The sequence below is a fragment of the Lycium ferocissimum genome, chromosome 9 (genome assembly GCF_029784015.1).
Source record: "Lycium ferocissimum isolate CSIRO_LF1 chromosome 9, AGI_CSIRO_Lferr_CH_V1, whole genome shotgun sequence".
Classification (NCBI taxonomy): domain Eukaryota; kingdom Viridiplantae; phylum Streptophyta; class Magnoliopsida; order Solanales; family Solanaceae; genus Lycium; species Lycium ferocissimum.
The window spans coordinates 19,820,973-19,833,170 of NC_081350.1; the positions used below are offsets into that span (position 1 = coordinate 19,820,973).

General features: G+C 35.7%; 1 protein-coding gene across 1 annotated transcript; it reads left to right on the forward strand.

Moving 5' to 3' along the window:
- The first annotated feature begins 340 nt into the window (after positions 1-340).
- Positions 341-3,032, forward strand: LOC132069279 (uncharacterized). The gene is made up of 4 exons (XM_059462681.1): positions 341-484; positions 1,649-1,700; positions 2,118-2,279; positions 2,769-3,032. The coding sequence occupies exons 1-3, from the start codon at positions 403-405 to the stop codon at positions 2,260-2,262; spliced, it is 279 nt and encodes a 92-aa protein (XP_059318664.1). The 5' UTR covers positions 341-402; the 3' UTR covers positions 2,263-2,279; positions 2,769-3,032.
- The last annotated feature ends 9,166 nt before the right edge of the window (positions 3,033-12,198 follow it).

The window sequence follows — 12,198 nt, forward strand, 5'->3', positions numbered from 1 at the left end:
GCTAAACGTACGTTCAATAGCTAAGGTCAACATCGAAATACCAACCCATTTGAAGGGCAAAAATTAAAGACCAGCCCGTTTGAAGGACAAAAGGCCTTTAATTTTTATCCTTTAAAATCGAACTTATGCCTCGTAGGACATAAATTCTTTCTTTAATGACGCGGGACATAACTTGTGGGATATTATAAATACGAAAATATAAAACTTATGTCATGAAAAAGTTGTTTGTCTTGAGGGCCAAATATTAAAGACCCGCACAAAATAGGGGAAAGCGTGCAAATGACCCTACTTAAGGGGCTAAAGTCTTCAAGATCAAATTCAAAATGTTCAAATTCGAAAAAGCCCAAATGAAACGCCTATATAAGAAAAAGCGCGCTCAAATTCATTCACACACAAGAGAAAATGGAAGGTTCTGGAAGCGACGATCAACTTCAACTTGCTCCCACTTCTGAAATCGAATCTCCGCTCTCTTCCGTCGTTTACGGTAATCCACTTTCAATTGATTACTCATATTTAATACTCCATTAATTAGATATATCCACCGATGAGTAATTATCTCTTAATCACACTTGGACGAGCAATCCAGTGTGTTAACATCTGCAATTGACTGAAAGCTTTGCTTGCAATTTGTATACTTATCAATTTGCTGCTAGTGATCGAGCTTTTGTTGAAGTTTTGAATATTTTTTCCTAATTTTGTTTTTTCTGAACTAGAGAGAATTAAGGGGGTCGATTAGTTGTTAGAGACAGTTTGGAATTTACTTGGTAAATTTGATTATTAGAAAATAGTTTACTATTATCTGTCTAAAGAATAAGGCTTTTATACAGTAAGAACTGAGAAAATATTAGCCAGCTGTCCAATTGATCATCAAAACATTCATGTATCAGGTGGTCTGGAATAAAAGATAAAGAAACTTGTACTCCTGCACTGAATGATGGAGATGAATTTGCACTTTAATATTTTGGGACTTAATGCACCTTACTTTCTTCATGGAACTGAAAAAGAAATAAAGTGCAAATTCTACATTAGTCATATTTGAGTTTCCTCTCAAATTGAAAATGGAAACTGGTTGGGGAAAATTCAGAAAGAATCTAGTGCATGAGTTGCATAGCTAGATACTGCTGAAGTTTATATTCAAGTATGTAGTTTTATGGTCTTAGTCCAAGTGTCTGACCTATAACCAGCAGGAATGCAGTCTCAAATCCTACTTGAGACATAAGTGCACCGGACGTTCTCCTTATCTATAACTAACTGAGGAAACCCCTAATTTCAAATCCATAATTTACCATTCATAAACTTGTTAGTGAATGCTCTGAAATGACATGTTAATGGAAATAATGGAACATCAAGCAAAAGAGATAAAACTCACCGAATCCCAATAGTTATTGTTGGTGGCTCATTATTTGCATGGATTCATTGAGAGGGAACCTAATTTTTCACTTACCTGCAGGTTCTAAATGCAATGCTATTTGAGAATTGATTTTCCATGGGCCTGGTCATGTTGAAATGGGATCTTTATTTTCTGTTACTAGAAGCTTTCTTATGTGTTGATCAATTTTGCTATCAAATGTTTTAAGGAAATGTGAATATACCTTGTGGAGTTGTTACATCATGAGTAATTTATTTGTTCCACAAAATGGATATGCAGAGCTCTCACAACAAGTGCAACGGGCAATGGAGAACATGCTGAAGATGATAAAGTGAGCTGACTGAAGGAAGTTTATGTATTATCTACATCGCGACATGAAGAAATGAGCAAATACTTGCATTAGATTTGAAAACTTAGACCTGTATTGTCAATATTTGTCTATTATGTCCTCCATTTTTATACGTTCGTGACTAAATCTCAATATTTACTATTTTACAAATATCAAATGCATCATTATTTCAAGGGCAATCAGGATTTTTTGTAGTTCTCATCTGAAGCTATTGGTTTTCATAATCCACTCTTCCATAATAGTCTTTCTTGCATTTTTATCTTTACTGCTTATTCTTTCTTGTCTTATTAGTTAGAGTTATAGACTGTGACCATTCATTTCATTGCATCTATAGACGATTCTCTCTCTGTCTGCTTGTCTGTGTCCTACCCTTTCACATTTTTTAATCACTTTCTACAGCGAAATTGATCAGAGCTCTAATGAAGTAACAGAAGACGTGGAGAAGTGCAAGGACTCTGCTCTTGAGAGGAGGAAAACTCTAGAGGAACAGAAGGAAGACTTTCAAAGAGCTGCTTATGCTATTTTGAACATGCTGAATAACTAGGAGAGTGGCTAAAAATTGTAAGTCCATCAGTGATCGCTTAATCTCTGTTTTCAATAGCGTGATCGTGATTTCAGTTCACCTGTAACTAGTGATATTTATCTCATCAAGATATTCTATCAGTTTGATTTCTCATGCATTTGTTTTGTCATGTCATTTGATGATCATGACAGACATGTTGTTGTCTCGGATGTCCTTTTAGTAATTACGCTTCTTTTCTCAAGTAATAAACAACTGACGTAGAATGTAAATACTATGATAACTATCAATTTGAACAGCTGGTAAAGTGTAAATAGAGATGCATCATTCTGTTCCTTATGGCTAACAGCACTTTGATATGCTTTTGACTTGTCAGTGCAATGTGTAATTTTTAATTTGTAGATCACTCATTCCCATATGTTGTGAACAGTCTGCTCATGTATATTGTTCTTGTGTTCTTAGAGGCCTACTAGCTTTAGCTCACATTTGAGCATCTTTAAAATATTCATTAGTTTTTATTCTATGTGCAGGTGTAGAGGACGTCTCAGACATTTTGACCCCATCATCCCTCATAACGATGTAAAAGTTGTAGAATATCCACATTTCACTTACCTTTGAAGCATTTCGGAAAATAAATTTGAGTCCTACACATTAAATAAGCGTTGCTTGAATCTGAACAGTGATAATCGATGTATGTCTCTATGAATCATGTGCCTTGCTGCTTGCTGACAATCTTAAAAGTTGGGCTTTATAGCCTCTTAAGGCAAGCTTTAACTCAGGTTCTTTTTCCTGGTCATCATTGGCTTCAAACTTGATGTGCTATGTGAAACCACATGATTGCTTTCGAGTTGCAAATTCTGTTATCGTGATACACCACATGAACATCATTTCAAGTCATACAATTAAGACACCACGCAAAAGTCATATATGCTGTTTCTACAATGCTGGCAAGTGTTTCTCAGATGATTACACTATATAAACACATATTGCTTCTCCCAAAGTAATTCTAAAGCATGATTTGAAAAGTTTCTTTAAAACGAGCAAATTCTGAAATCATGATCCAAGTAACCACTGCTTAGGTGAAGATCACTATTTTCAGGTGCAATGTGTCAAATGATGTTGTAAAGCAAGATTAAGGAACACAAAATGTAAAAATTTCCGGATGATTTATTGATCATACTGTTCATGTATTTATACAAAGAATTGTAGAAAAGAAAATAATTACTCTAAACACTTGGTTGCTTTCTATTGGTTCCTAGTGTAACTAATTTTGGAACCTTCTATTCTTCTACTATACAGCTGTACATGATCTTGATGAGGGGTTGAGATTAAACCAACACATTTTGTGATCTATGCATTTGGTCATTTGTTCTTATGTCATCAGCTGAATTGAAAATGGGCTTGTTGTGTGCATGTGTCAAGTTGGGCTGGGAATGAACTTGTGTAGATTCTGAACTTGGCCTAACGTTTTGTCCTGGCCCAACACTTATTCTTTTGACTTGTTGAGTGACACCGTTTTGACCCAGGACTTGGATACCAATTTGGGAACAACTTCACGATCAATTTGACAATTTGAACTTAGGGTTTCCCTCCTCTCTTCCACTTTCATCTCTTCTTCCATTTTCGTTTCTTCAATCAAATTAATGGAGGGATGAGGGACCTTGTTATCTTCAACACCCCCCTTCAAGTTGGAGGGGAGGGAACGGAGACCCAACTTGCCAATTAAAGACTGATGAGAGACACCTGACAATGGTTTAGTGAAGAGATCAGCTAGCTGAGATAAACCCGGTACAAATGACAAAGAAATTAAGCCGGCAAGGTATTGTTGTCGAACGAAGTGGTAATCCAGTTCCACGTGCTTTGTATGTTTGTGGAAGACTGGATTGCGAGCAATTTGAATGGCGGCTTGGCTGTCAGACAACACCGGAATCGGAAGAGTCGGAGAACAACCAAAATCTGTCAACAATCGATCAAGCCAGGTAATTTCTGCGACCACCCTTCTCATGGATCTATACTCAGCTTCGGCTGAGGAAAGAGATATAGAGACTTGTTTTTTAGATTTCCATGAAAGAGGGGAACCACCAAATGTGATATAGAAACCACTAATTGAACGTCTAGAATCCACACAAGCCCCCCAATTCGCATCACAAAAGGCTTGTATAGAAAAAGAAGGTTTGGAAGATAAAAATAGACCTTGTCCTGGATCATTCCTTAAATAACGAACCACCCTCAAAGTTGCAGTAAAATGTGGCATACGAGGTTCTTGCATATACTGACTAAGGTGTTGAACTGCATAGGATAGGTCGGGCCTGGTATGTGTCAAATAATTTAGCTTACCAACCAATCTCCTATAAATGGTAGAATCATGAATTAAATCCCATGAATCAGCTAAAAGTTTTTGAGAGGGATCCAAAGGAGAAGAAACTAAGGGCAAATGTGAAACATCAAACTCAGACAATAGCTCTAAGGTGAACTTTCTTTGAGTGAGGATAATCTTATGATCCTCTCTGATCATCTCTATCCCATAAAAATAACGCAAAACACCAAGATACTTTACTTTAAACTCTGCATCAAGAAACTTCTTTAGGTGCTGCATACTTGATGTGTCATTTCCTGTCAAAATAATGTCATCAACATAAACTGCCACAATGGCAATAAGATCACCAGATTTCTTGATAAAAACTGAATAATCATTTAAAGAAGCAACAAATCCTTTAAAAACTAAGGCTGCTGCAAGCTTGGCATACCATTGCCTTGATGCTTGTATAGCCATACAGGAATTTTTGTAATTTGCACACATGATTAGGACTAGGTGGATTCATGCCTGCTGGAAATCTCATGTAATACTTCTTCATTGAGATCTCCATGCAAAAAGGCATTATTGACATCCAACTGAAAAATATTCCATTATTTCTTGACAACAATTGTTAAAATAGCCCTGATAGTTGTCATTTTTACAAATGGAGAGAAAGTCTCTGTGAAATCAATACCTTCTCTCTGAATATCTCTTCTAACCACCAATCTTGCCTTTAATCTCTCAATAGTGCCATCTGACCTGTGTTTGACTTTGTATACCCACTTACAAGGTAGAGCCTTTTGTCCCTTAGGCAACTTCACAACCTCCCAAGTCTGATTCTGCTCTAGAGCTTTAAGTTCATTAGACATAGCATGCTGCCACCCTGGATGTAGTAAAGCTTGACTAAAACTAGTAGGTTCTACTATGTGTGAAATAGAGTTAAACACTAGCTGATTATCAGAGGTCAAAGCAAAAAAAAAAAAAGAGGAGAAATGGACAAGAAAACAAGCAAGAAGATCGCTAAATAGACATTGCTACAAATGTAGTCTAAGAGGTAAGCAGATTCTTTGTGTGTTCTTACTGATTTCCTAGTTGGTGTAGCAGAGATGGCAATAGGAAGAGTGTTATCTAGTTCATCCTGGATTATAGGTTCAAGTGGTAAGGATCAGAGTCATTTGGCTGAGAACTTGAAGATGAATGTGTAGGAGTTGATGAAGGTGGAGAAGGAGTAGGTATATTGTCATCAGAGTAGGAAGGTGAGTTTGTAGAACTTGAAGAAGGAAAAATAGGTGTAGGCCTAGATACTGTAGAGGACTTGAAAGGGTAGCTATTTTCATGAAAAGCTACATCCCTAGACACAAAAATCTTCTTTGTCTTAAGATCTAGGACTTTATAACCTTTTTGTCCAAAAGGATAACCAATAAAGGCACAAGCAATTGCTCTTGGGGAAAATTTTGACCTATTTTGATTCAGAGTGGAGACATAACAGAGAAAACCAAAACACTTTAGATGCTGGTAATTAGGAGGGTGTTTGTAAATAACTTCATAAGGTGTTTTTCCTTATAAGACTCTAGAAGGATATCTATTTATCAAGTAAGTAGTTGCCAAGAGACACTCCCCCCAATAGATTATTGGTAAATGTGATTGAAACAATAAGGCTCTAGATGTTTCCAACAAATGTCTATGTTTTCTTTCTACAATGCCATTCTACTGTGGGGTTGCCACACAGGAATTTTGGTGTAAAATGCTCTGAGAAGAAAGAAATTCAGAAGCAACAGTCCCCTTTCCCAATTCTAAGGCATTATCTGATCTTATTTGTTTGACTTTTGTGCTGAACTACCTTTCCACGATAGCTAGAAACTATTTGAGCATAGTGAAAACATTTCCCTTGGTGCTTAAGAGATAGGTCCATGTTGCCCTACTAAAGTCATCTACTATAGTTAAAAATACTTGTATCCATTGTAGGTGTCTTTCTGATAAGGTCCCCATGTGTCAATATGTATTAGTTCAAAAATGCTCTTGGTTTTTATGGTACTTTAAGGAAAAGGTAGTCTGGATTGTCTAGCAAGAGGACAAACATCACATTGGCAATCAGAGATAGATTTAAAAGGAAAGGAAACAAGATTCTTCATTGATGAAAAAGGCATATGCCCAAACCTTACATGCCATAAACTAACATTAGAAAAATCCTTGACTGAAACTGAAACAGGTGCTGAAATACAACTAGAATAACTAGGAAATTGAGAAAAACTAGAAGCTGAAAATGAAACATCATGAGTCTTGGGAGATCTCTTAGCTTGTGTGCCGGTAGAAAAGAGTTGATAAAGTCCTTGACTAGCTTGACCAAGTACCAGAGGCCTCTTCACTAAAGGGGCCTGCAAAACACATTGAGTGGATGAAAAAGTGATCAGACACTGTAACTGAGTACACATCTTATGAATAGACAAAAGGTTAAGTCTGAAAGAAGGCACATAGAGAACATTATGAATAGTGATTTCACGAAATAAACAGACACTTTCTGCATGAGTGGCTTTGACCTTGAAACCATTAGGTAAATTGACATTAACAGGGAAAGGTAAAGCTCCAAGATTGATAAGTATTTTAGAATCAAAACATATATGTTAAGTAGCCCCTGAATCTAGAATCCAAGGGCTAGAATTGATAGAAATCAAACAAAAAATGGATTTAGTCAAAGCATTACCAGCCAGGGCAGCATTAGCATTAACGTCTAAACTTTGTTAGCTCACTTTAGACCTATTCAGTAGCTGAACTAATTGAGTGAATTGCGCATGGCTCAATTGATTGAGATTCTCACCGTTGATGAAATTAGAGTAACTAGCTTCTTCAGCTGGTTGAGCAAAATTGCTCTTCACATCCCTTTGATAACCTCTTGTCTTAGTGAACTTGAAGTTTGCTGGAAAACCAATCACCCTATAAAGACCTATCAACTGAATGTCCAACCTTCTTACAAAAAGAGCAAACCAGATTTTTTTTCTTTCCTTTGAAATCTGAGTTCTTAGTTCCTGAATACTGTCCACTTGGGTTGTTGTTACTATTAGCTAGGAAAGAAGAAGAATCATTAGTAAAGTTAGAGTGTACTGACATTTCCCTTTGCTTTTCATTTTGTATGAGAAGAGCATATGCTTGACTAACAGAAGGAAGGGGACTCATCATTATGATATTACTCTTAATAGTTGCATAAGTGTCATTTAGTCCCATAAAAAATTGGATTAGTCTTTCATCTTGTACAGATTTTAGCACCTTATCTTTTCCTCCACAATCACAAGCACATGAACACATAGTTTTGGTATATATAAAGTGTCCAGTTCATCCCACAAAGCGTTGATTCTAGTATAATAAGTGGAAACATTGTTTGAACCTTGAACTAAGTCACTCATCTCTTTTTGCAGGTGATACAACTTAGCACCATTAACCTGTCCAAACCTTGTCTCAAGGTCATTCCAAAGTTCCTCAATAGATTTTGAATAAAGAACACTGCCTGAGATTGTTATACCCCATTTTAACCGGGTCAAAGCGGAGTACAACATGTTGGTGATTCCTAATTATTTAACTTAAGGAGTCGCCACCTAATTATTTTAATGGTGAATTAGGACACCTAATATTAACTAAAATGAAACTAAACTAAACTCCACTTTTTTTTTTTAAAGGGTCTTGCGAACCTAATAAGTTCTAGGTAAGGGTTCTAAATATCCTAATGGGAAGGTCTTAGGCATCCATTAGGGTCCGCTAAATGCGGTTACCGACCAAACTTAGGTTAATTATTCTAGGCTTTGCAAAGGGACTAAACACAAGTGCTAATGCATTTTGTTGAAACTTGTATGTTAAAACCACATGTCAATTGAAAAATAACTCAGTTTTTTCTTTGATTTAAAAGACTTGACTATTTAAAGAATACATGAAACCAACAATAATGCAAAAGTTGAGAACGTCATTTTTCTGGAGCAAACTGAACTTTGGACCTTTTTTTTTTTTTTTTAAAGTATACTTAGATGGAGGCAACGTTATTTAGGGAAAAATGGTTAGTAAACGTACTTTTGAATACCGTTTTGACTTAAAAATTGGAAATTAATATATCCTAAAGAAAATGTTCAATGACTCTTATTAAAATCCGGATCTAAACTTATCTTAGACGTTATAAAAAATGAGCTTTATATTTTGAAATAACCCAAGTGTCTTAAAGATGATAAAACTTGATTAAGCCCATTAACCCGCTAGATTAACGATCCCGAATAATTAAATAAACTTAGTTACTAATCTAACTTAAGAAAAAGGAGTCATAATAGACAATCTCAAACTTGAGATAAAATCAAATCACACACAGCTAACCAATAATCTCTAAAGAGAGGTAATGAATGATAAAGAAGAAAGGACGCCATAGGCGACCCCAAATGTTTGCAAGCTTTCTCGACATTGCCTGCATTCTAGGGAAGATGATGAATGACGACTCCAAGCATGGATATGTCGAGGGTATGTCGAGTCTCGTCTTGAGACTTTCAATTTTGCAAGAGTCCCGACTTAGACTCCATTGGCTCCCAGGTGTACATACGTGAAAAAAAGAGAATAATGATTAGCATTCATCCAATAACTAGCAACTGAACATTTCAAGATTTAAATAAATGTGTATTTTGAGTTAGCACACCAAAACAGAGAAAGAATTGGGGCTTTTAACACTGCAATCGATTGGAAGAGCTTAGCCACATGCTCAAATAATGGAGTTTTCCTTTAAAGGGACAGATCGTAATGCCCTTAAAATCCTTTTACAGGAGACTCTTTAAGAACTTGAACAAATTAGCACCTTAATTAAACATATATTAAGACTAAAAAAAACATTTGGTAGCACCCTATCGTCAACATATAGCTTATTTTTGGTTCAACAACTCAACATTTAAGCATTTAGTCAGAATCATATATAGATTATATGCTACCAAACCTCAGGATTTTAATTACTGACTTAAGGACCTGATATTGACACATGAGTAGATAGCAATCTATAACATATTAACATCTAAGAAACACAAGAACACTATATAAGTGGTTTTGCCAAAGTGATTAGCCCCTTTTAGATTAAGTTATGCTAAACTACCTTACGAGCTAATACTATATAACTCATACATGATATAGGCAGAATGTCAGTTAACTTAACCAATGGCAATACTTAACCCCTAAGTATTGAACCGATCAAACTTAGCACATTAATGATCCATGTATCAACAACCAAACAAGAGATCATACTAACCATCATTAACTAATAAATGAGCAGAAAACAAGCCAAGTGAAAACACATAACTAAGCTAAAAGTGAGCTATGCTAGCATTTCTACTACTTAACGACAAAACAAGATAAATAGGCTTGCCTACATAAACAGATGACCAAATTAGCTAATTTTAGACTAAGATAACAATCAAACATGGACAAACTATTATAAACGAAGCACAAACAAAGCACGAACCGAAATAAGAAGCAACGTAAGGGAATTTTGGATATTACATGTCGTTGATTAAAGCAAACATTCGCTTAGGCATTCATTTTAACACATGATTGTCTTGCACATACTAGTCATGCTCATAGGGATTGACTTACTATTAGACACCTAAATTCACAATTTACATGAATTGAAACATATTTGAACCAGACAAGATGAGTTCCTATAAACTTAGACTAATCTAAGTGGACCAAGACTAATAAGTCAATTTATGAATGTATTAACAATGTGAACATTTCACTCAAACTAAGCATGAACAAAGTAACTACACATTTGACTAACCAACACACATGCTTGAGATAGGTTATTCATAGTTTAGTCTAAGTAGAGGAGGTATATATTCCCTTCATGGTTTAGCTAAAACTTTACATACGCAGATCAATGTTCAACATGCTCAAAACTGACTGTCAAACTTAAAACTCATACTTACATACTTTCAAGTTGACCCATTATCATACTAATACATATTTGTCATCTGTTAAGCCAACTAGCCATATATTGACACAATCTTATAAGCTAAGGCAAGCTAACACATAGGCTGATTCATCAAGACCAAGCTAATGCTTTAAACCAATGCAGAACTCGTAAATTGAGTAACTGCTTCACATGTTAATTTGACTATCAGTCTTGTATATTAGTTAAATATGAAGACCAACTTGTCAAATTCTTAACACTGGGCATCCTGAACCATTCTAAGTTATTATGTTGCTAATAATCAACTTTTCCATCAACTAAGCAGGTAGTCATACCACTTTTCTTAACAAATAAACCACAATAAGCTGGACAAACACATTGACATAGAAGGAAGGTTGGACTGAACAGGCAAATCAATATAAAGATGCCATATCCATTTATCAATTAATAGAACTAAGCCCAACCTTGAAGTTAACAGGCAGGGATTTTTTTTAAAAAAAAATTAACTGAGCAGGGATGAACAACACATCAGGCTTAAAAGATTAACATAACTGACTAACTGATTATATTAGCTAATTAAAGCCTATATAAACCGTAGCTAAACAAATATTTGGCTAATCAAACACAAATATAAAACATTATCAAAGCTACATAGTACTTAGGCGAAAATTTGGACCTAAAGAACATGATGTCCTAAACGTTGAATGCGAGAAAACATGCTAACATCCCTAATTTCACACCGAACATACATATGGCTTAATACCAAACTAAACAAATATATTAACATCTAAAATAAACTAAACCAACGGACATAGTTAACCATAAACTAAGCAACTACATTAATATCTAAGACTAACACATAAACATAAACTACTAAATAAAAAATAAAAAGAAGAATCATTTACCTTTTTCGGTGCGGTGAACTAGAGCTTAAGGTCTCGGATCTATACTCGAACGCGACAAAAACCGAATCCGCTTTAATTAACCAGGTCTCAAACAAAAGAATGAAAATAGAGTAATTTCTTGACTATTTTTTGCTCTTTTTTTTTTTTTTTGTAAGGCTTACAGCTATATCTTTTTTAGGGATCAGATTCTCACTCCTCAACCCCATGAATGCTTCGAGCTCTTTTATAGCTGTAACTAGGGTTCGGATTTCAAAATTCTTTTGGCTCCAAAACGAAATCAAGAGCCGTTGAAGTCAAAATCGATCTCTGAAGATTGATTTTTCCTCAGAGATCTGAAGAAAACTTTGGCTTTTTGTGTTGACTCAATTAATGAGGAGAGATGAAGGGCTGTTACAGCCTTGATCCTTGCTCGAAAATGGAAAGATTCATATCTGCCATGAACCGATTAAGCTGTCGATCCGTAGCTAAAAAAAGTAGAGAGACAGCAGGATTACTGCCATGGTGTAGAAACACTAAACCTTTACCCGAATTGGGGAGGCATATCTCTGAATCAACCGTGGAAGAGGAGGATTTGGTCTAAAAAAAATCGAAGGAGACAAACGTCTCCTTGCCACGGAGAAAAGGATAGAGAGAGGCGGAAATGACGAGGTGCACGATTAGGTTAGGTTTTCATATAGATGGAGGGGTGCTTTAGTCATTTAGGATAGTTAGGTTGGGGGCGTAATGGTAATTTCTAATTAACTAGCCAATGACGAAAGACACGTGGCAAGGACGTGTGGAACTACGCAGGTAATGGTATGGGAAGTGTGTATGGTAATGTGTCTTTGACCATTTGGCGCAGA

Bases quoted from the DNA above. Each gene is read 5' to 3' on its own strand.
- LOC132069279 (XM_059462681.1), top strand. From the start codon at position 403: ATGGAAGGTTCTGGAAGCGACGATCAACTTCAACTTGCTCCCACTTCT. The intron at 485-1,648 runs GTAATCCACTTT...ATGGATATGCAG, and splicing joins GCTCTCTTCCGTCGTTTACG to AGCTCTCACAACAAGTGCAA. The intron at 1,701-2,117 runs GTGAGCTGACTG...CACTTTCTACAG, and splicing joins AACATGCTGAAGATGATAAA to CGAAATTGATCAGAGCTCTA.